Source organism: Magnolia sinica, unplaced genomic scaffold (genome assembly GCF_029962835.1).
Source record: "Magnolia sinica isolate HGM2019 unplaced genomic scaffold, MsV1 ctg322, whole genome shotgun sequence".
Lineage (NCBI taxonomy): Eukaryota > Viridiplantae > Streptophyta > Magnoliopsida > Magnoliales > Magnoliaceae > Magnolia > Magnolia sinica.
The window spans coordinates 47140-72424 of NW_026682808.1; the positions used below are offsets into that span (position 1 = coordinate 47140).

Consider the following 25285-nt stretch of genomic DNA (forward strand, 5'->3'; position numbering starts at 1 on the left):
TAAACAGTACAGTGGGCCTTAGGAGGATTATAATGGTGGATATCCATTATCCAATGACTATTGTTTTCCTACGGTGTGTTCCACCTGAGATTTACATCCCTATCATTTTCCGGATCAAGACTAAAATGATACGTAAAAATGGATGAACGGAACACATACATCATGGTGGGGCCCACATAGCACCGACCACCAGCCACCGGGCTGGTGGCAGGGGGAGTAGCCAATCCGTTTCCTATTTTGCCAAGCAGATGGAGACCGTAATACAGTAAAGACTCGGGCTTGGCTGAAAAATGTAGTTTAGGCACCTAATGTTTCTTTCTAGGTGCCATCCAAACGGGCCTTTAAAAAATGGCTACATATGGCTTGGGCCACCACAGCTCGTGGAATTTCAAAAAATCATGAAATCATACTCTTGCAGACATGAAAGAGCTCGTTCTTTCCACTTAATCTGATTCACTCATGAAGACGAGGTGGGCCCCAGATCAGACAGTGATGAAGATTCAACAACGTTTTTTTTTCCCATACAAGAAAAGGAGACTTTGAAGACTTTGCATTTATTAGCTGTTACTAATGTGTTATTCAACATGAGGCATTCTCTCACCTGCCTCTCTACAACCTAAAAAAAACAAAAGGACAAGGAAGACTAGTAAAAACACACTACGTGCACCACATGCAATTTTTCAATGAGAATAGATGATTAGAGATCCTAAATGCATTTGGAAGGTCTCAAACCAATGGAAATTCGGGCCCCACGAAGAATGGGGATGTGGCCAATCTACCCATGTTTAGCTTATGTTGGCTTCCACAGGATCGTCGTTTCTGCTATCATGGAAGTGACCACATAGGGATCCATGTTCGAGGCGGGCCTCCTGTCCTCAAAATAGCCCACAAGATCATCACAACATGTTTAGTCCCTTCATCATAAGACCGAATCATTTTAGGCCGATTGATGAATTGAACTTGATAGATAAACAAGGTCTACTACACTGATATGGGCTTTCCACCATTACTTAGATGGCAACAACTCATCTGCAGTACACATGCATACACGTAATATGAAATCCAGGCCATCCAAATCATTGACCCAAATGGGAGAATTGACTAATGACCCTTTGATTGTTTTAATGAAATGGATGGCCAAAGAAGAAAATACAGCAACAGTTCAAATTAAAACAAAATGGACCAGAGACAGAATACATCCTGAAGATCCATCCATGGTGAGGGCAAGCAATCCAAATGATGGTGCCATTTTGGATGGAATATATCCTGAAGACTGCATTTATTCGATTGTCCTAAACATTCGATTGGTGGCCATAATTGGACAACAGCTGATATGGGATGGTTAAGATTGTCCAATTAAGAAATAGAAAAAACAATTCAAGAGAAACTGATCAGCCATCCAAAATGGCGGAATTTGGAAAACATACCCAAATGGCGGAATTTGGAAAACAACAAAGGAGATGATGATTAAAGCTTAAAAGAACCCTCACCTTTGCCAGCTTTCTCTGTGTCTCGACCGACTCGAATGGAAGCACCACAGTTAGCAACTCCCTGCACAAATCACAATAAGCAAAACGAATAATGAATATGCGTTTTCCAGACATTGGTATTTAGAACATGTCTTGGATTGAATGAAGTGGAAGGGATACCCATAAGAAAGTATTGATATCAGCAGTCTCATGCCGTCCAGTGAGACGCCGTTCGTTGCCTTCACCATAGGCAGCAATGTGTTCCTTGTGCTTCAGCCCAAGCTTTTCAATTGCCTTCTTGATAACTTCATAACTGCCATCTTCTCTCATTGACTTGGTGCTGAAACCCCCCCCCCCCCAAAAAAAAAAAAAAAAAAAACAAGACTCACTCCAAATAAGTTCAAATTGTTCCAAATCAGTTGAAAATAAGTATGTGATCTAGGATAGTGTTTGTGGGTGGCCTTCGGTAGGTACGTGTGGGGACCATGGCTGTTAGTCAAGACAATTGATCTGATAGGCTCCATTATGGATGGAAGATAGCCCATGCCCCAAAAATCCACCCAACAAAACAATCCTAACCCCTTCAATCTGCAGGCCTATAAACAGACAGGTAAGTAAAATTATCCCACATTGGGTGGAGAAAAAGGCCAACGATTAAATGGCTATGATCCTCCAATCTAGAATTTTTTGGGACCATCCTCCATCCATGGTAAGGTCCATCAAATCAAAGGTCTGGAATTGGATCATAAAGATACTAAAAAAGAGAAGGATTTCTTGGTGTTGCTACCAAGAAACATGGAATGAATGGATTCCTCTTCTCATTCCACATAAAACAACTATATTACCTATGATTCATATGAGCGCCAGCTCCATTCCAATCTCCCTGGTGACACCAAACACAATATGAATGGAATCAAAATACAAAGAGAACCACAAGAAGTTGTAAAACAATGAAAAATAAAAATAAAAAAGGTAGGTGGCATACAAAAATAAATTTACCTGGATAGGCTTCGGGTCAAATGAGAGAACAACGCCAGCAATCTCTGTAATCCTCTGTTTCCATAACAAAGAGAACAATCTTACGACTAGTTTTACGAAATGTAGAATCATACATATAATTAGATTCTTTTAAAATAAGCAAGACATTCCATGTAATTCTCCTTTTCAGCCCTATATATATACATATCAAAATTAAGGTCTCCACAACAGCCATGGACTCTAATTCTCTGTTTACATAGCAAAGAGAACATATGAATCATACATATACTATGATTCTTTTAAAAATTTCACACAAGCAACATTCCATCTTATAGGAATCATACATACAGTAGGAATCCCATAACAGGTTGTAGGAATCATGTCTGGTAAAATTCCTTTTGAGACTAATTTTAGAAAATGGAGACAGGAAACATATATATAGTAGGAATGCCTGTCTGTTTTTTTAGAATTACACCATAACTACATTCAAATGAATAATTATTACTTGTGCAGGACCAAACCCGGAAACAATGGGCCACCCCATGAATTGTGTGGTTGCCGAACCATATGACCAATGGGAATGGGACTACCACACATGGGAATCTCGTATTAGACAGTAAAAGAATCAGGTTGCCATTTGGGCATCTGCAATTTACCTCAAGAATGTAGCGAGCGACCCATAGTTCATCACCGGCAGAGATACCAATGACAGGGCCGACTTGGAATTCCCACTGCATGAGAAGCAAAGTTAAAGAACTGCATCGAATAATGAAGAGATGCAAGCAGACCAAATCTGTTAAAGAAAAGGATGGGTGAAATGGATTCTCACCTGGCCTGGCATGACTTCTCCATTTATGCCGCTGATGTTGATGCCTGCGTAAAGACAGGCCTTGTAGTGGGAATCCACTATGTCACGGCCGAATGCTTTGTCAGCACCCGCACCACAGTAGTATGGGCCCTGACCAATATTCACATAATTGCGTAGATTAATCAGACATCCGTGAAAGAGAAAAATCACTACTTGTTAGAGATGACCATGTCCGAGGAACAAATAGAAGGGATGAAAAAAAATCATGAGTAGAAAGATAATATCACACAATGATATACAAACAAGCGGAGTTCGAGTTCTAGCACGGATCCAGCTTTCAGTGACCCAGATCATCCACCTGGTGGACCCCACAGTGGATTGGGAAATATCTTATTTTTAACCATGCATTTAAGGCCCACGATCAGATGGCTAGAATTGTCCAACGTACAGGGGTGTCATTTGCAGCAAGCATCACCCACCAAAGGTTGCCCTCAACAAATGAACAGCCTTGATCTCCAAAAAAAGGTGTCCCACTTATACCAAAACTAACAAAAATATTGGGACTATTAGTCAACACATTGTTTGATAACCAGGAATTCTAACTCAGCTCGGTTGACCAATGAGTCAAGACTCAAACAAGTTGACCTGGTGACTTGGCCGAATCTCATAAATTTGACCAGGTTGGTCATATGTTTAATTTAATTTTTTTAAGGATAGATTTACAAATAACATACCATTTGATATTCATGTATTTAAAATACTAATTAATAGCATACATTATTTTTAAAAAATTGGAAATAAAACGGAGTAGAATCTAAGCAAGCATATTAATTGATAATGAATTGCTATTAAAACCAAATTTCTAAAAATTACTAAGAAAAACAAAGAAAATCAGTTCATTAACAACAAGTAATGTTGTTGATTTAGTAACTTTTCACAAAGGATAAAACTTTGGTTGCAGACAACCTGTTTGAACAGATAAAACTGCTCTTGCTATTGTTGATCTTCTAGCCCAAGGCCGCTTGATAGGACGCCAGAAATTCCTTTACTAATTTGAGCGTGGCCCTGCTACCATTCACAAATGACAAGGTGTCATCCACGAACAGCAAGTGTGTGAGAAGAGGGTTGCCCCTTTTCTACTTGTAGGGATGGCACCCACCATGAACAACTAGGTTTTTGAAGCTCCGAGAGAAAGCTTCGGCTACAAGGATAAAGAGTTCGGGAGAAAAAGGGTCCCCTTGTCTTAGCCCTCTGGTTGATCTGAAGAATCCCGCCACTTCCCCATTAATAAGAACCGAGAACTAGTTATTAGCCCAGCAAGTTTCCATCAAGGCCACCCATCTCTCACTGAAACAGAATCTAACCAACACTTGTTTGAGGAAATGTCAGTCTATCCTGTCATAAGCTTTCTTTAAGTCTAGCTTGATGATTGTGTTGCCCTCCCTAACCTTTCTGTTGAGGTCTCGCATAGCATCCTGAGCTAGTGCAATGTTCTCTGTGATAGATCGACCTTTACAAAGGCCCCTTGCTCACAAGCAATCAGTTTAAGGAGAAGTTTGTTCAGCCTAGTGGCTAGGATTTTTTCTCTTATTTTGTAGATAACGTTGCATAGGCTGATAAGGCGATAATCTGCGAATGATTGGGCTGAGGAGGACTTGGGGATTAAGCAGATTAGGGACGCTGAGAAGGCCCTAGGGAGCTCACCCCCAGCAAACAAGAACACCGCTGCCTTGTGGACATCATGCCCCCCCACCGTGGGTAAGCGATCAGCAAAGAATGCTGCTGAGAATCCGTCAGGGCATAGAGCTCCATCCTTCGGGATGGCAGTCACCGCCATATGAGTTTCGACTAGGGAAGGTGGGGCCATCAACTCATCGTCCTCCTGCTGTGACAATAAGCTGGGAACAGTAGAGGTGAAGACGTCTTGGCCGGTAGAGGGCTCAGTTGAGAACAGGTCTTCAAAGAACTCCACCGCGGCTAATTTGATCTATCTTAGATTGGACGGTGTATTCTGCGCTGCGTCTCTGATGGACGTGATGATCACCTAATCTTCTCGCTGGCTGATGCATGGAAGAGTTTGGAGTTTCTATCTCCCTCCTCTAACCAATGAATACGCGATTTCTGTTTCCAATAAATCTCTTCCATGTGCTCCAGATGCTCCAACTGCTGTCTGGCTAACACACTCTCCTAGATCAACTCGTCACTGATAGAGTCCTGCAACCTAAACTCTATGTTCTGAAGCTCATCCTCACTGCCTTGATCTTGTGGAAGATGCTCCCATATACTTCCTTATTCCAGACTTTCAGCAGCTATTTCGTCTTCTTGAGTTTGAGCTAAACGTTCACCATTACCTAATTAGAATATTCACCCTCCCATGCCTTCTTGATGGTTTGCTAGAACGTGTCATGGAATGTCTACATTCTGAGGAACCAGAATGGTCTGTTTATGGGATGGTGTTGCGACGAAAGAGACAATAAAAGGGGGGCGTGATCTGATTAAGCTCTAGGCAAATGTTCCACTCTGAATGCAGGAAAAGCCAGCGACCATTTATCATTTAAAAGAACCCTGTCCAACCTAGCCCACACTCACGCAGACCTAGAGCGGTTCTTGCTCCACGTGTACTTGTTCCCAACATAACCTGCATCAAGGAGGCCTGCATTTTGTATGGCATCTGAGAATTATGTCATGCTGGCTTTGTCTCCCTTTCGGGTCCCTAATCTCTCGTCTGCACCCTCAATTGCATTAAAGTCCCCTCCGACTGCCCACGGAATTGATAAGCCTTTTCTTAGGTCAGCCATCTCGAGCCACAAAGCTCTACGGTTGATTTTAGAGCAAATAGCGTAGACAATGGATAGAAGGATGTTGTCACTGGAGTTCTACACGGACAAACTCACGGAGAGCATTTGGTTAGACTTGGACTGAATATAAACATTTAATTAGTTGAGGTAAAACACCCAAATTTTACCCCCCTCATCGCCATTGGAAAGGGATGAGTGGAAGCCTAGTTTCAAACCTATGGCCACACGCCTCTCCTCGTGCAGCATGGGCTCTAGAATAGTCACCAGCGAGGGTTTAAAGTCCCTGACCAATCTCCTCAGCGATCTGATGGTAGACACATTGCCTACCCCACGGGCATTCCAAATCAGGGCTCTATTAGGATGTGTAGGTCACATAGCTATGGACCTGAGGGTCAGATTGGCAGAATCTCAGGATTAGGGAGGTTAGGTCACATAGCTATGGACCTGTCTCCTTACTTCACCAACACCTTGTTGGATAAGGGGCTCCCAACCCCTCTATCCAGCCCTTGCTGGAGACAAAGGTCAGAAGATCGAGATCCTCCCATTTCTCCCATACTGGAATTGTGCGTACAAGCGATGGCCTAGTAGATTCAGGAGGATCCCGCTGCGATCCCAACCCTTAGCGGTGCCCCCACCCACTCAGCAGGTGCAGCTAATAGCGCAGTTAAAGGGCGAAGGAAAAAGATGTTGAGTAGGAAAATACCAAGGCAGTTGGAAGACGGAGAGTGGGTTAATAGGCTCCGGAGACTAAAGCATCAGGCCGTGAACTCAGGCTGTGTAATCTGACCCTCCCTACTGGGCCATTTTCTAGTTGGAATCAGGATGTTGATCTAGATATTCTCCCTGTCTTATAGCCAGTCTTGAGGGCTAACTGCAGGCCTGAGAAGGGAGCATCCAACTGATCTGGCTCTCGTTCGGCGAACAACCCCTCTTAGCTCACGGGATGCTAGCTTAACCAGGGAATCATCTGCCTGGACAAGTTGTCGACTAGCTGCTGGAGAGGCTAGCTATGGGGGCTGACTGAATCTCCTTCTAATCCTGCCCCAATTGTGGCTGTTCTGGACCCTTATTCTAAACGGAACTGACTCTACATAGGCTCCCCACTACAACTAGGGGCTCTCCCCTCAGCGAACTTTGGCTATCACCTAACAGCTGGGACGATGACCCATCGACTCACGAGCTACAGGAGCTGAATTCTCTCTCTCGAATGACTGAGAGGCTCTATGCAGAGGGCTACTGGGGTGTTGAGAGACCCTAGAAACCGACCGAGCTTGATGAAGATGCTGGGCCTGCTGGATTCATGCCTAATGAAGCATGGGACTGGCCCTCTGAAGCACATCTGATGGGGGTGAAGGATGGGGAATACTTAGCTGGGGCAGTGTAGACACTCCCCTATCAGGAAGAGCTTGGAGCCCTACGACCCTCGGGTGAGAGGGGTCGAGGGGGTTAGCAGCGGAATTGGGTATGGATTGGGCACCACTCATAACCAGGGGAAGGGATTGGGGTGAATGGAAAGGCATGAATGTTGTGGGGGCTTCAGAGGCATTAGCACAAACATGTGGGAGGCAGGGAATGAGGGGGTCCCTGTGCGAGTGGAACGCCCTTTCCACCCAAGATTTTGTGGATTCCTATGCCCTATGAACAGACGGGCTGAGATTGGTTGCTATCTCACTAGAGCAATGGCTCTCCACTACCACACAGATAGGGAAAGACTTCCCCCTTACCAACAAGTACCTCAGGCTGTGAAGGTCATGCCCCCTGTTTGGGCTTGATCCGAACTCTGGCAAACGCATGGAATGTTCCTTGCAATGTTGCACGATTAATCTTCACGACCTCTCCAAAGGTGCTTGCTAGAGCTTCAATCATCGAGGCCAACCACGATTGGGCTGGAATCCCCAATAGATGAATCTAGATCCCCTGAAACAGGAGAGTGGATTCAACCGACCAGATAGCCACATCTACTAGCCTCATATCTGAGTGCAGAGCAGCGGCAGCCGCAAAGGTGGCCATCTCCTGCCGGGATTGAAATCAAAGAAGGAAATGTTTGGGGCCAATCCTAGTGAAGTCAACTTGCAGGGAGGAGAAGGTGGAGTTGCGAAAAGAATCAATCAAGTGCAAGATCGAAATGGATACTTTTAAAGTAATGGCAATGAGGGTTGAAGAAAGCCCAGCCTCCAATTTCTCTGCCTCCCCTCTATTTGCCACAACCATGAACAAATCTTCTGCACAACTCTTGACTAGTGTCGTGGGATTGCCCAGTCGAATGTATGGCTGAAAGTCGGGCGGGTTGGGTTGGGTCGGGTTGGTGCTCAACCCTAACCCAACCCAAGGTTCCTATACCTCAACCGAAACCCAACCCAACCCAATCTCGGGTTGGGAATTCTCAACCCAAGCCCAACCCAAGCGGGCTCGGTCTGGTTGATCAGGTTGGTCGGGTATGTACATGCTAATATTTTCATTATTACATTAATTTATTATATTTCAATATAGGACTTATTTTTTGTATCTATAGTTTTATTAATAATATATGTGATTATTCATTATAAAGAACTTCATTTTTTCTTTTAAAAAATAAGCTAAAATATAAGACAACTATTCCTTTAAAAGTCATGTAGCATAGCACAAAGTCTATTTGGGAGAGAGAAATCTGGCATATCTTGTTAGCTTGAGTCCTTGGAAATGACATGGACAAATGAGACTCGACATCACTAGTGTGCCTTCGATACAAACGATCCACACTCAATTATAATTTATAAGTAACTTATATATTGATCGGGTTCAGGTTGGGTCGAGCAACCCGAGACCTCAACTCGAGCCCAACCCAAGTTTTATCGGGTTGGTGTTTGTATAGCCCAAGCTTACGATCTGACTCCAAATATCCTGTCCCGGCCCAACCCACTGTCAGGTCAGTCGGGTTGAACCCGCCCAACTTTCAGCCCTAGTTGAATGGGAGGCGGTACCTGTGCCCTGTCCGGGAGGGATTCTGAGCCTGCTTGGGGCTTCAATGGGGCCTGTCGGGCCTTCTCTGCGCTAGGGTTGCCCGACTGGTTCTTGGCTTTGGAAAAAGAGATGATCCTACCGTCAACTCTCCTCTTATTCAGGCATTGAGCTGCATTGAAGGCATCCTATTCATACCGAAATCAGACAAAGGCGAAGCCCCGGGGCTTCAATCTGGAGTGATCCTTGGGGAGGAAAACGTCCGACAACCTCCCAAATCTATTGAAAATGTGATAAAGGTCATCTTTCGTAGTGTCGAAGGTGAGGTTGGCGACAAAGAGGGTGAAATATTGTGAAGAGGATTTCCATGGCCAAACTCTCTCCCAAGGGCACTCTCCCTCTCGCCCGTTCTCCATCCTCACCTTAAATGACATGTGCCTTTACCACTTTTTGCTTCTTTCCACCCATAGTGAAAATCAATGGTAGGGATTGATTCATGGGAAGATGAAGCTACAACAACCTAAAAGAAACAAAGAAAGAGAAAAAATAAATAGAAATAGAATATATATATATATATATATTACCATTGCTAGTACATGCCTAGATAAATCGACTCATATAAGCCACTCTCTATTTTTACACCACTCATGCACTTATGCACTCTGTCATTCATATACCATCATCAAAACAAAATAATAATAATAATAATAATAATAATAATAATAATAATAATAATAATAATAAATTAAAAAAAAAAAAAAAAAAACAGAGAGAGAGAGAGAGAGGGAGGGATCTTTTATGGGTTTTATTTAAAAGGTTAAGAAAGAAAAATTCATATGTGTATATATTTCAAACGGATGGGATTGGATTGGATTGGATTGGATCTTTATATATGTGTCGGTTTCGTAGGATTGAATTCAGACCAGATCTGATCCATAGACAACCTCACCAACACACCTCTATACGGCCCAACGTGACATGTGTGCCGTAACTAATAGATCATATGCATAGTGAATGACCTGACCCAAAAATCAAACTGGTCAACTCATCACATGAGCCACACATGCGATAATATTGGATGGTTTTTAAAAATTTGGCAAATGGGTGGACTAGCTTGATTTCGAGCCAAATCGTCTGCACAGTCGGACCCAACCTGACCCATTTGCACGCCAAGAAAGGATACTTGTACGGGAGAGATGCATGAGAAATGAAGCTATAAGAGTACGAATCGAGGTTTGTTTATAAAGATACAACTCTAATTTTCCTATTTAGGAAAAAAAAATCTAAGATAGAAAACAGAAGCATCCAATTCATTGCAATTAGACACTCAAAAGAAGTTAGCGTTCATTTGGGTAGGGGATCCTACTAAATGGGATTAAACCTAACACTGATTCTGGTAGGCCCCATGCCCTCTATGTCATATTTTTTATTTCCTAAAACTTCACTAATTGCATTTATGCAGGGGGGAAATGCCACTTAAGTGTGGAAAATTCAACGTGTATGGCATGGGGCCGACCAAAAACAGGATTAGATTAAATTCTGATTAGGTGGGATCCCCCAACCAAATAGACCTTAAAAGGTCATCAGTTATCTAATGATTCAGCTATGCAGTTTACATTTGCTCCTCGTTGTATGATCCTCTTGATGCAGCCAAATGCTGCAGGAAACCGCAAACGGTAAGAGAGGACCATATTCAAGCATTGAACTTTCACAGACTTGTAAATTTTAAATGTAGACTACGGTCAGATGCATAACGTCACAGACTTTCACAGACCTGGCATTCCATTGCACATATATGGCTTCAAATCTCATGTGTTTGGTTTCCATCCTGCAAAACATCTTACAGCTCGCACCATGAAAGGTTTGTTCCAGTTATACTTCACAAAAAAGAGCTACCCAACATATTAATTCCTTCATCACCTCAGAATTCATTTCAACACCATTCAACTGTGCGCTCTCCGATATCCAACAAAGAGAAACTAGAAATTAGAAATTTGCTTTCATAAATGTAATTTTTCTCTAAATTTTTTGTTACTAAAAAACAATTTATTTTTTAAAGTATCATAACAATAGCCTAAGCGTGAACAAATATCTGGGAATACTGTGTGTGATGCAAGTTTTATCAGGAATGGCTTAACACAGGAATACACAGGAACTGTAGACTATAAGCTAAATTCCAAATGCAGAAGAGGGTAACTGATGTGCCCTTCACAAGAATATGATACCCAGCTATGAGAAGCAATATGCTTGATCAGAATATGAAATGAAGTTGCAAAGTAACAAATATAATGTGCATGACAAAGGGAAAGATGATGGTGATAGTTCACCACCACGTTATCTTATCTACAAGCATATACACAGGTCAATCCCAAGAAACAATTTTGACCACCACATTGGGTGCTTAAATCAATGTTTAAAGTTAAAATGGACTGTGTTCCAGTTCCAGCATAATCAAATTATTAAGATGTTTGATCAATGCAAATTTGGAGCCAAGATTTTGACAGACTAGATTGATGTGCATGCATAATGCCAGATTTGCAGCTTACAGATGGTTGTCAGCCTTCATTGTTTTCTAGACCTCGCAATGCAACCATCATTGTGTCACCACTTGAAAATGGCAACACAATGAAATCAGAACCCTTCCACTAGGCCATCCAAATGACACGACACAGAAAACAAGACTTACCCAAACCTCTCAACTTTGCTAGAATGTCCTTCCTCATTAAAGTAACATAAGTAGCTAATGTCCAACAAATAATCTTCACATAAGCAAATAAAAAACTATAGCATAGAAGTACATTTAATTCCAAAGGGATCAGTACAGCCGGACAGACAACCAGTAGTTCTATTAATTGGTCAATACATTTCATTGTAGAATAAACAAGAACACTATTACTAACGATGAAGCTAGATAAGTACATATGCAAAAAAAAAAAAAAAAAAAAAAAAAAAAAAAAAAACAAAACAAAACAAAAAACAAAAAGAAAGAAACAAAGAAACAAAAAAAATAAAAAAGAAAAAAAAAAAAAGAAAAAAAGAAAAAAAAGAAACAGGGATTGAATGACAAACAATGGGATCCACGAATTTTTCTATTCCAATCCAAGAAACACTCTAAAATTTCAATCATGATGATGATCTAAAAAATAAATAAATAAATAAACAAATAACCTTAAGATATAGCAAAGGGGAAAAATCATCCATATGCTTAAAGATTCAAAGCATCATAATATACAAAACAATCAGCACCTGATCCAATCGAAAAGCTATTACGGTATCATGTTGATGTTGGATGTCCCATCTCCACTGTTCACTGCGATGTAGCCCAAATATGCTTTGGATTAGCTTGATTATTGCGTTTAGGTCCTCACAAGACCTGTTGCAATTGATGGACTGCGCAGCCGTCACTAAAACATCATGCTGCCCAAAGAAAAATAAATTAACTGAGCCAACAGCCTTGTACATTTTGATCTGGATATCAAACAGGTTGGGTCTGAATATCAATTCCCTATACTTAGATGCATCCTTGCATGTCATTGCCTACCCAGTTGATATATATACCCAATTTTCTAATTCTATAGATACATACTGATGTAGAGCGGGTCGCGGACAGTTACATGGCCAAGATGGATCAGAAAAGGCCCGGTCGACGACATAAGTGATCCAGACCATCGAACCTTAAATCGGGCGTATCTTGCAATCCGGAATGAGTTATCTGACGTAAAATATATGATTTTGGGGTAGAACAAGCTACTGAAGCCAACCAACCCTGCTATGCCGGGTTATGCAGCCCGGAATTGCAAAAAACCCCTAGATCGATGGTCGTTTCCCTGTTTTAATTTTGTTTTTACAATAAATAGTAAGTTTTAGTTTGATTATAACTCTTCTTCCATCGGGCCTTAAGAGTTGCACCGAACGTGAAAAGATCTTAGAATAATTAGAAGAACGGTTTGGTGAAGCCAAATAGGACACTTACTATTTTTGGCCGAAAACCTTGCGCACTAGTAGACATCACGATCGTCTATAAATAGTAAGTTTACTATTTATAGTAAGTCGCGGATTCTAGGAGTTTGAGTTGTAGTTTGATTCTGGTTTCTTTCCTATTGCTTGGTACCCCTATTTAAAGGGTTGTGAACTCGTTTCTATTCATCAATTAATCAATTTCGAATTTCTTAGAATTTATTTCTATTTTCTGCTTTCTTTCCTCATGGATTCGAGAAGTCTCTGTGAGGAGTCCAGAGAAGCTCCGTGGATTCAGAGTAGTTATCCTCATCACGTTCATCCTGCGTCACATACATGTGTGTCATTACTTACCCAGGTTGATAAATACACCCAATTTTCTAATTCTATCCTACTGATAGATACATGCATGTATGTCAGAGGTTGGCCTGCTGGTGCAGAAGCAATCCCACCACTACCGGCAACATACCTCCACCAGTAGAGCCATATCCAACAGTAGCTTGGTTGTTCCATGGGCTTCTTGCAGCACCATGCGGGTAACCTACGTACCCAGCATTAAGGGCATTTGGGTTTCCATAGGCTCCATCAGGCCTGCCAATTTGGTCGAATTGCCGATGAAAATGGTCAGAACCGCTGTCTGCTATGGCCTGGAAATTAATTTGCTTCATTTGAAATTCTAAAGAGGAAAAAATGAGTTGGTCTGCTATTGGCCTAGTGGTGGGTTGGGGTGTTTAGTTTCAAGTACAGGGATGTGCTTGAGCTTTGATTGTTGTTCCTGGTTTGAATTTTTGGTAGCAGGTTCTCGCGCAAACTGGTCTGACTGCTTGTTCCTGTCTGGTTTTGAAACCATTGATTTGGACCTTCAATTTGAGCATATGGCTCCTCTTGTTTTAAGGTGAAAGCAAAGACGATCAATGAAATCCATTCAGAGGCCGAGAAGAACCTTGGGCTGCGGCCAATCAAAACAGCAGTAAGATCAATCATAGCCAGGAAATTATACAGTTACGAGATTCCAGGCCAAGAACCAATAGAAAGGTTGCCCAAAAACTGTTGAATCCCACTCCATTCACAACAAGTAACAAATCATGGAATTCCATTTCATGAGATCCTTGTGGACCATACTTTCAACACATGAAAGGCTTCCTCCATGCTCCCACGTTTGAGATCAGAGCTTGCAACATGAATGTACCAATCAAAATACATCTGAACCGTCTGTCAATGTGATGTTTTCCCAAGGCTGAGAGAACCACCAACCGGGCACAAGGTTAGGAGGCTCGCAAATGTGAGAGATGGTGGCTGTAAGAGATGGGGACTGCCAAAATGGAGTTATGAGAGATGAGGGTTGTGAGAGATAGGGGCTGCCAAGATGGGTGGGAGCATACCAGATGCTGTCGATGGCTATGGTGTGACAAAGAGGGCATACCAGATGCTGCCGATGGCGATGTCCATGGTGATGGTGAGAGAGAGAGAGAGTCAGTTTTTGTAGGGAGGAAAGAAGAGGAGAGAAGGTATTGGGAGAGGTAGAGGTGGGCATCGGGCCGAGTCGGATCGGATTCGGCCCAACCCGACCAGATTCGAAATTTGTAGAACCTGATCCGTACTCGTTCCGATCCGGGACCGAGTTTGGATCATCTAATTCGAACAGATTCGAACGTTTGTTGACCTGAATCGATCCGGGTCCGACCCGGTCAAGAAAACCGAGTCGGATCAGATTGGGGAAAGCTTGAATCGTTCGTTTTTTCCAATGACATTAAAATCATTATATCAGTGTTCCGTATGGTGTGATCTACTTGATTATTGAAATCACTTAAAATTTAGTATCAACTCCTTAAATGATCTAAAAAAACTGATGGACGGTGTAGATAAACCAAAAAAATTCATGATGGGCCCACATAGTTTACCTAGTTGAATAAAAACTATTGTTGTGTAGCTTCTTGAAGAAGCTTCACACCGGTGACATAGCTTCTTAGAGAAGCTTTATAAATGCTATTTGTAGCTAGCACCAGCTAGCCTATGAAATTGGTCCGTGTAGTATACTCTTATCGTGCCGAGTAAACTAGGTTGGGCCCACTGCGAATGCATGTGGTTTATCCACGCCGTCCATTCGTTTTTCTAGATCATTTTATGGGTTCAATCCAAAATTGATGTATACACAAAGTTTAAGTGGGCCATACCACTGGAAAAAGTGAAACTATTGATTTCAACCGTTGAAAATTTTTTAAGGCCCCCAGTATGTTTATTTGTCATCCAACCTGTTCATAAGATGAGAAGGACATGGATGAATGAAAAACACAAATATCAGCTTGATCTAAAACCTCTTTTGTCCCCAAGAATTTTTCAACGGTAGATTTTCAATTCACACAGTTTCCAGTGGTGTGGTCCATTTGAGGTTTGGATATAATCCATTGTTGGTATAGAGACCTAAAATTATGTGTTAAAAGAAATGGACGGAGTGGATACAACGCACGAGTGACACAGTGGCCCACGGAGTTTACTCAGTACGCTTACCGTACTGAGTTACTCAGTACGCAGTCCGCTTCCCTACTCCCTAGCCTATTAGCTACGTGCTGTACGAAGACAACACTGACGCTCCTCGATCTCCGAGCTGTGAGAACGGTTCAAAGGAGATCAATGTTACATCTTATGTGGGCCCCACAGTGATGTATTTATTATATCTACACCGTTCATCTATTTTTAGAGATGATTTTAGAGCATTATCCAAAAAAATGAATCATATCCAAAGATCATCTGAACCACACCATAAATAGCAATAGAGATAATGATTTTCACCGTTAAAAAATTTGTAGGGCCCACTAAAACGTTTATTTTACATCCAATCTGTTTATAAGGTCACAAGTAACTGAATGAATATGAAAAATAAATTTCATAAGAACTTAAGTACCAAATGAAGAGGAAAAACAAAATTTAATCCAAAATTTAATGTGACCCTAGAAAGGGTTTCAATGGAAGATGTTGAATCACCTACTAATTTTTGAAGTGTGGTCTAGTTGAAGGTTAGATCTGTCTTATTTTTTGTCTGAAGCCTTAAAATAAGCTGACCAAATGGATGGACGATTTGGATATAATACATACCTCGTGATCAGACCCGTTACACCGGCCGATCTAATCAATCTACTTCCGTCAACTTCGGGTATGACCGTCAACCTGCTACGAGTACGACTCTCTCTTTCGAATTAAACTATACACCACTTCTCTGTATATATTCTTCTCCAATAGAGAAATACCATGAAGCTACAAAATCCAACAGCAAAAAAAAAGAATTTGATCTATCAAAGAATATTTAATTAGCCTTCTTCTTACTTTTTTTCTTCAACAGAGACAGAGAGGCAAATATAAAGAGAAATAGATAGATATAGAGATAGAGTTGGGCGGGACTTTTTGGCGCCGAACGAAAAGCCTAGGCGATGAAATTTTTGTTTAGATATATATTTACATCCGGGTCGGGTTGGGTCGGGTCGAGTCGGACCATTTCGGTTCGAGTTTTCGGATCGGTTCTGTCCAGATACACCTCTATCCGAACCTGAACCGAAAATGATCGGATCTGGATTGGCAAACTCGATCAAGGCCGATCTAGGCCGTCGGTTCTGTTCGGAACGGTACCGAGTCGGGTCGGATTGGGTCGGATCCACCGGATCGGGTCCAATATGCCCACCTCTAGGGAGAAGAGAGGAGGAGATCGCACGACCTGATGTGGGAGCTAAAATAAGGATTTTTTATTTTTTTATTTTATTTTATTTTTTAAAAAAGCTTGTTAGTACACCCATTAGTTCACACTTCACTGTTAGCCACCCCACTAAAATAAGGACTTTAAATAGGTTTAGAATCACCAGTGCTTATTCATTCAAATTACTAATAGCCACACAAAAATGCCGCTGATTCACATATACACCGGTGTATTGTGTTGGCCACCGGAGAAAAATGCACCGATAATCGACTTATTTCTTGTAATGTCAGGGTGTCTCTCTAAGCCCATAATTAGTTTGTAAATAGCCCAATCAGGATACTTAGTGAGTCTATTCCAAACAGTTTATCAGTCAAGAAGAATGTTGCTATCTGAATCCCGTGAGCCGCTAGCTAAAGAGGTGACGGCACAAATAGTGGTGACTCAATAGCAGGGATGAGAGAGGGTTTCGCAAAGCTTAGTCGGTGGAATCGAAGGGTCTGAATAGGGAGGGGCAAAGTTTGGATAGCTTGAGGCTGAAGTGGAGGAAAACCGTGGATGGTGCTAGGGGTTCAACCAGTTTTACCTAAGGAAATCTAGTGGAGAATTCGATCCTCTAGGTGGACCTTTGTGGTGACATAGAATCCACTAGAGTAGAGTTCTCATCGGTGAGTAACTCGGAGTTGAATGAGGTGGTGGCTAAGGGTAGGAGGAGCCTTAGGCAAGGATGGTTAAGGAAGTTGGCTGCTCAAACGGACTGGAGCTCAGATGTGTAGCATTCTTATAACACCCTGTACTTTTCAGTACTCAGGTGTTATCATTGTAATTTAATTCAACACATTTGTAATAGAGTACACGTAACTTATACAATAAACATGCTCACATATAAACAAAACTTGAAAATTTTTCTAAGTTGATACAAAATACCCTATTCATGGAAACCTAACCTAGATGAAATCTCATATGATTCCTCAAAGTAATTATGGACTAATCGTTGTACATCAAGAGCCACCGATAATTAGATCTACAACTACTAGGTAATCCATCACTTGATCATACAATCGAGCCATTGGACTTCGAAAACAATTTGCTAAAACCTATCCAAACCAGGCTAAGAACCTTTGTAATGATTGACAAACATATCATGATATAACTTGAGTATTGATATTGAATTGGGATCAACCCCACCCTTGGGAGTGATCTGCAATCATAAATCAAATCATCTGTCCGCTAATTTCCAATATGGACAATCAATCGTTAATATTAGACCCTGGGTTGCTAAATCTACCATTCTAATACCCCGGGTTTTCAGGGGCCGTGTAGGAACTCGGCCTCCAAATTCTCGGGTGTCGCTTGTATTCTAATTATAGTGATTTGTACATAAATCAGTTTAAATGAGCAATATAGGAGTAGGCTGGAACATAAACCACAACTACAACTAACCTACTAAAAGAAATGCAGCTAAGAAACACAAGTCTACAGGAACATCAAACGGATCGCACAAGGCGTCGTCCAAAAATTTATAAAATAAATGTTCAAAAGAAATGGTGCACTAGATCCACAGCTCAACAACCCATAATCAACCCGCATAATCTACAGTGATCCGCCCATAAGCTGGAAGTAGGAAGCTCCTCTTCCACATCTGTGCTCACACCGCTCGGCTCGTCGAGCTCTGCCTCACCTGCATCTAGTAAAGGGTCTGGTTGGTGTTTTAAAAACCGTTCCAGAGTGGGAGTGAGTAGCTAACTCAGTGGTTACTATTAGCCTTAAGTTACAACAAATATCAATTATACAATGAAGTTAATGAAAGGCATACCACTACTAAAAAATCGAGCAATGGCCATGTAGGTTGAAAGCATTTAGCTACGGATTTAATCAGTAGTAAAACAGCTACGAATTTAATCCGTAGCTATAGCCTAAGTGCTCTGTAGCTAAAGCGTACCTCTCTACCTAAAGCATATTAAATATAGATGGTGCTTAGGGGGATCCATGAGGTCCATTGGAATATATGTGTTTGATTTAAGCCGTCCAAAAATTCGGATATATAATTTTATTGTATGGGCCCAAAAATTATGTGGATTAAATGTCTAAGTGGACCACACCATAAGAAATAATATACATTAAATTTTTACTATTAATTTGTTGTGTGGTTACCTTAAAGAGTTTATCTAAATAATTTTTTATCACACTTAAAATATTAATTTAAATTTATTGGATGGAGTGGATATATGAAATACATCACAGCGGGCCCCACGTAACTAAAATAATAAAACTTCCCAGGGCCGTCTGTCACGTGCCGATCCAAAACCCCTACTCCCTCCAAAACCGAAACCCATCCCATTTTCTCCCGCCCTCCAAGACCGAAACCCATCTCCCCATCTCTCCATCTCTGTCTCCATCTCTCTCTCTCTCTCTCTCTCTCTCTCTCTCTCTCTCTCTCTCTCTCTCTCTCTCTCTCGCACTCAGTCTCTCTCGTTCCCTTGCCCTCTCTTCATCTCCCGATCTCCCTCACCCTCTCTCCCTGTCTCAAGGCCGCATTCCGCATCTCCCGAAACCCATTTTGCTGCATGAAGGAGAAGAAGAAGAAGCATCGTACGATTAGTTTATTTCTTTTTCCCTCTTTTTCTCTTTCTCAAATCTTTCAGAGGTTCAATCCGCATTCCCCTCTCCCTGTTTCTGAAATGTAAGGGCCGTTTGGCCGGTCGGATTGGAAGGGATTGGAAGGATTTGCCCCTCTCTCTGTTTCTGAAATCTAAGGGCCGTTTGGCCGGTCGGATTGGAAGGGATTGGATGTTATTGGAAGGGATTGGAAGTTAAATCCTGGGATTGGTCGGGCGTGCCAAACAGAGTCGGTGATCAGATCCCAATGCCTGAGACGTGTTTGGCTCGAGGGATTGGAAGGGATGGGAAGGTTTAATCCCAGTATTGGCCGGGTGTGCCAAACAGACTGGATATATCAATCCAGGGATATAGCAATCCCATGTATCTGAAGACAATCCACTGACAACACCATCAATACCTAGAAATCCAGGCCATCCACCATAATACCATTCAATCCCTTTCAATCCACCCAGCCAAACGGGGGAACGGACTAGCTACTCCCCCTGACACCAGCCAGTGGCTAGTGATCGGTGCTCTGTGGGCCCCACCATGATGTATGTGTTTCATCCATGCCGTCCATCTATTTTTACAGATAATTGTAAAATATGAGACAAAAAATGAGATATATCCAAATCTCAAGTGGACCACATTACAGGAAACAGTGTTGAATGAGCGTCGACCATTAAAAAAATTTTGGTGGCCATAAAAGTTTTGGATGAAGCTGATTTTTGTTTTTTCCCTTCATCTAGGTCTGTCTGACCAAATCAACAGATTGGATGTCAAATAAACAGTACAGTGGGCCTTAGGAGGATTTTAATGGTGGATATCCAATCAGCATTGTTTTCATGGGGTGTGGACCACCTGAGATTTATATCCTTCTAATTTTTTTGATAATACCATAGAATGATCTTTAAAAATGGATAAACAGAATGGATGAAAAACATACATCATGGTAGGGCCCACAGAGCACCGACCACCAGCCATGGGGCTGGTGGCAGGGGGAGTAGCCAATCCGTTCCCGCCAAACGGGCCCTAAAAATGCTTTATGGGCTCCACCATAATATGTGTATATAGGCCATTCATTTTTTTAACTTCATTTAAGGGCCAAATCTCAGGTGGACCACACTATAGGAAACTGTGGTGATTGAATGCTCACCATTAGGGCCTGTTTGGCTGGGCAGATTGGATGGATTTGGATGGTATTAGAGTAGATTGTATAGATTTCAAGGTAATGATAGTTGCATCAATGGATTGGTGCAATATCTATGGGATTGCTATATCCCGGGATTGCTATTTCTGGTCTATTTGGGATGCCTGGCCAATCCCGGGATTAAACCTTCCAATCCCTTTTAATCCCTTGAACCAAACACGTCCCAAGCAATTTTAAAGGGATTAGGGTGGATTGGATGGGATTTAAAGGTAATGATGGTGATGTAAGTGGATTGTCTTAAGATCCTGAAAGGAATTCCAGAATTTATTTATTTTTTTTGGGTTTGTCAGATTGTGACATCAATTTGAATTTCTATATATATATTTTTTTTTACAGTGTCTTTTATGTGACTGGCATAGGCATTCATATATATATTGAGAAATATGATTGAAGTGCTAGACTAGCATGTGCATTTACACCATTTTTTTAAATGTTAGTGACTCATCCACCACACGTGTCATAAAACATGTTAATCCACTGCATTGCATTCATCAGGAATCAAGCTTGGGGGTAAACATTTTTGGCTTTTATTCGAAAAATCAGGCTATTTCGACCCCTAGTCTGGCCACTTATAAAATTATACCTAAAAATTGTAAATATACATCATATGGTCCACTTCAGTCTCGGAATAATACAATTTTTGGTTAGTTTTTTTCATCATGATGAGCCAATACTATATGAATGGATTGGATGCACAGGAAATAGTGGTAATTCACCATTAAAACTTAATGTGGGTTGAAGAAATTTTGGATAGAGCTGATATTTGTGTGGTTTCTTCATCCTACGTCTTTGTAAGCATTCTATTGCCCTTGTGTGGTGAAGTCTTTGACTGGTACGATCCATCATTTAGCTTGATATATTAGAATTGCATGCGAGACTTTTCATCTATGCAATTGGTTTAATATTTTACTTATTAATTACATTATTAATTTATTGTAAAAATACAATGATTGCAAACTCCTTAATACATTGTATTTGGTAGATAATATTTGTATGGGTCCAATCATCTGATAGCACTTTCTTCATTTTTAACTTTTGAGGAGGATGGTGCATTAGGTTAATTTTCAACTTTAATTTTTGGTAAGATGCAGGTTAAAAATGGACTCATTGGTTAATCGAGATTTGGCTGTATTGAATAGGGAGTGGATGACACTAAGTTTCCCTGACCCACGTTTTCTTTCTGGAATCAGAAGTTTTTCAAAGTTTGCATAAGAAAACCTTCCTGGTAGAGAATTTGTTCCTTGTCCATGCACCACTTGCAGATGTGCACGTTTTCCGGTTTCTTATGATGATATGGAAATACATCTAATGAAAAATGGATTCGACCCAAGCTATAGGGTTTGGAACATGCATGGGGAACATGTATCACCTAAGTGTACTGTACGTGAATCAAGTTCCCAACAATACCATAGTGTCTCGAACTTAAATGAGGTTCACAATGCGATCGTTCAAGAACTTGGTGGTAATAACTTAGATGAAGTTGTACAGGATGAGCCCAACGTGACCCCTATAGTTGAAAGCGTCTTCGAAGAAAATGAAACTAATGAGTTTGAAGCAAATCTACGAGACGCAATGGCTGAGCTATACCCTGGGGCCCAAGATTTCACCGTGCTGACTTTCATTGTACAGCTTTTCAAATTAAAGGTGAATCATGGATGGAGTGAAAAAAGCTTTACAGAGCTCCTTCAACTACTAAAGAAGGTGTTACCTTCCGGTAACAAGGCCCCAACTAATACCTACCAAGCAAAGAAGATCATTACAAAGTTGAGTCTTGATTATGTGAAAATTCATGCTTGTCGAAATGACTGCATCTTATACTGGAGAGAGAACGAGATGAAAACTATTTGTCCAAATTGTAAAACTTCTAGGTACAAGACTGAAATGGGTTCTGAGAAAAAAGGATCTACAATACCTAGGAAGGTGTTAAGCTATTTTCCATTAACACCAAGGCTACAAAGAATGTTCAGTGTGCCATGGTTGGCGAAAGAAATGTCTTGGCACTCAACCAGAAAATTTCAACATGAAAAGATGGAGCATCCGGCTGATTCTATTGCATGGAAGAATCTTGATGACAAGTATACAGATTTTTCAGCTGAGCCTCGCAATGTTCGATTGGGTTTGGCTACAGATGGGTTTAACCCATTCGGCACTTTCAGTATGTCGCATAGTTCATGGCCCGTTATGTGTGTGACGTACAACCTTCCACCAAAGCTTTGCATGAAACCTCAGTTTACTATGTTGACTTTGCTCATTGAGGGACCGCGACAACCGGGAAAGGATATTGATGTTTATTTACAGTCATTGATTGAAGAACTGCAAAAGTTATGGCGAGAAGGGGTCACGACGTTCGATGCATACCATAAAAATAATTTCAACATGCGTGCCGTTCTGCTTTGGACAATTCATGACTTTCCAGCATATGGTAACGTTTCTGGTTGTAGGACAAAGGGTAAGTATAGTTGTCCTCTATGTGGTCCTAACACAGATTCTTTGCGACTCCAATATGGAAAGAAACATGTTTATATGGGTCACAGATGATGGTTGCCAATGTCAGAACAGGCTAGGAAGGACACAAGTGCTGGCACGTTCAACAAGAAGGTGGAGATACAACATCAACCGATCCGTCTGGATGGGATTGAGGTTAAAAGACAAACAGCGAACTTGAATATGCAGTGGGGGAAGACTGGGAAGAGTAATATAAGGGGTATTGATGGAGGCCGACAAGAGCTAGCGGATGATGTTGAATCACCGTGGTTCTTCAAACGGTCTATATTATTTGATCTAGAGTATTGGAAAGATATTCCCGTGCGTCACAACCTTGATGTCATGCATATTGAGAAAAATATATGTGAAATCCTTGTTGCCTTGATGTTGAATACGCCTAGCAAAACCAAGGATGATGCCAATGCACGCAGGGACCTGAAACAATTGGGAATTAAGAAGCGTCTATGGCTGAAAAAGAAAAATGGCAAGGTGATCCAGAAACAAAGTCCTTTCTGTCTAAGAAAAGAAGAGAAAAAACTTTTCATCCAGACTTTGCATGAGCTGCGTGTTCTGATCGGTTTTAGTGCGAATTGGAGGACCATCGTAAAGGAAGATTGCATAGATTTAAAGGGAATGAAGTCTCATTCTTATCATGTGTTGATGCAACATCTGCTTCCAGTTCTCATCCAGCATGCATTCAGGGATAGAAAGGTCATTCGTCCTATAATTACAAGCTTTTGCACCTTCTTTAATGCCCTGTGCCGTAGACCTTCAAACACTCCTTACTCTCGAGAGAGGCATGGCTAGGACGTTATGTGAGCTTGAGACTATATGCCCGCCATCGATATTTGTCATTATGATGCATTTGTCGATCCATTTGGCTTACGAGGCTCGCATATGTGGTCCTGTATACTATCGATGGATGTATCCATTTGCATGTATATGTAATGTATCATTAACTTTGTCAGGTTAATGAAGACATTCAAGGCCTATGTCCGTAACTAGACACGACCTGAGGGTTGTATTGCAGAGCAGTACATCCAAGAGGATACAGTTATATTCTGCAACCAATATAAAGGAAAACAGAAAACAAGCCTACTGGAAAAGTTGGAAAAATGTTTTAACAGAGTCATTCCAGGACTACGTAAGTTAGAAGATATCGTTGATGATGACCTTAATGATGACGATGTTGGTCCAGTAAGTTCGGGTCGAAGTGTTATCCTAGCAGGTATCGAATACGAACAAGCTCGTAGATGAGTACTGAAGACTCATCCTAGCTACAACGAGTGGGAATGGTATGTATAATAAGCTCATATATATATATATATATACATATATATATATATATATGTATGTATGTATGTATATATATATATATATATATATATATATATCTTCCTTACTTTATGCGATTTCAATATAATAATGTTATCGAATATCGCGCAGGAAGCACAAAGATTTCTTGCAGCGATGCTATAAGAGGATCAACAGGGTGCCTAGCGAGGACGAATTCATATCTTGGTTGAAGAGGCAACCAGAGTTCATTGAATCTGACGATAATGAATTTAAAGATGTTGTGAGAGGACCTCTAGCTTTTTCTATGCAATACAATAAATATTGTATTAATGGTTTCCTCTTTGTCACTAAGGACTATGAGGAGAATAAAACGAACCAAAACAGTGGGGTTAGGACAGAGGGTATGACAACCTTTCGATCCAGTGCTAAGGATATCAATACAGTGGATGAAAATCAACCTTACTACGGAGTCCTTCGTAGAATTATCCAATTGGAGTACCGAACAGGGTACAAGCCCGTTGTAAGCCCCATGTCCTAGACCGTACCGTTCCATAGGCTTCCGCGGTCTTCCCGGTCGAATTCCGGCAACCTTCGACCTTTAACCGATAATTGCGCGCGACCTGGATTCTCGTGCCGTCAACCCGAGTCAACTCAACCCAGGACTCGTACCTTAGCGACCGCGTCGTCGCCGCGGTTCCGATGCCGCGACTCGCGCGCTGATGCGATACTCTGGTTGGGAGATGTGGGCCAGCGTTCGGTGCGAGGAAACGCCGCGCGTGCGAATTCCGAGGGAATCTCTACAAGGTGTCACATCAATCAATCTATCCCATCATGTCAAGTACACATCACTTTTCACCCCTTTCCCAAGCAACCCCCAAAGTCAAAAAGTTCTTACAACCCCCATACCCTTTCTTACAACATTTAGCCAAAAAGTCAAAAAGTTCTTACACCCCCATCCCTCTCTCCCATCCATCACTCCATCACCCATCATTCTCTCTCTCTCTCTCCCTTACAAGTCTCTCTCTCATTCAAACTCTCCCATAGCAAAAATTCATACGTATGGTC

The 25285-nt window shown here is 41.5% G+C and overlaps 1 protein-coding gene across 1 annotated transcript; it reads right to left on the bottom strand.

Annotated features, from left to right (window-relative positions):
• Positions 1 to 533: 533 nt before the first annotated feature.
• LOC131236227 (glutamine synthetase cytosolic isozyme 1-like) lies at positions 534 to 3406 on the bottom strand. Its single transcript, XM_058233361.1, has 7 exons — positions 3277 to 3406; positions 3104 to 3178; positions 2469 to 2522; positions 2315 to 2352; positions 1650 to 1809; positions 1493 to 1551; positions 534 to 887 (listed from the first exon to the last, which is right to left on the bottom strand). The coding sequence occupies exons 1-7, from the start codon at positions 3286 to 3288 to the stop codon at positions 791 to 793; spliced, it is 495 nt and encodes a 164-aa protein (XP_058089344.1). The 5' UTR covers positions 3289 to 3406; the 3' UTR covers positions 534 to 790.
• Between the last annotated feature and the right edge of the window lie 21879 nt (positions 3407 to 25285).

Bases quoted from the DNA above. Each gene is read 5' to 3' on its own strand.
- LOC131236227 (XM_058233361.1), bottom strand. The intron at 1,810-2,314 runs GTAATATAGTTG...GGGGGGTTTCAG, and splicing joins GGCGCTCATATGAATCATAG to CACCAAGTCAATGAGAGAAG. The intron at 1,552-1,649 runs GTATCCCTTCCA...TGATTTGTGCAG, and splicing joins ATATCAATACTTTCTTATGG to GGAGTTGCTAACTGTGGTGC.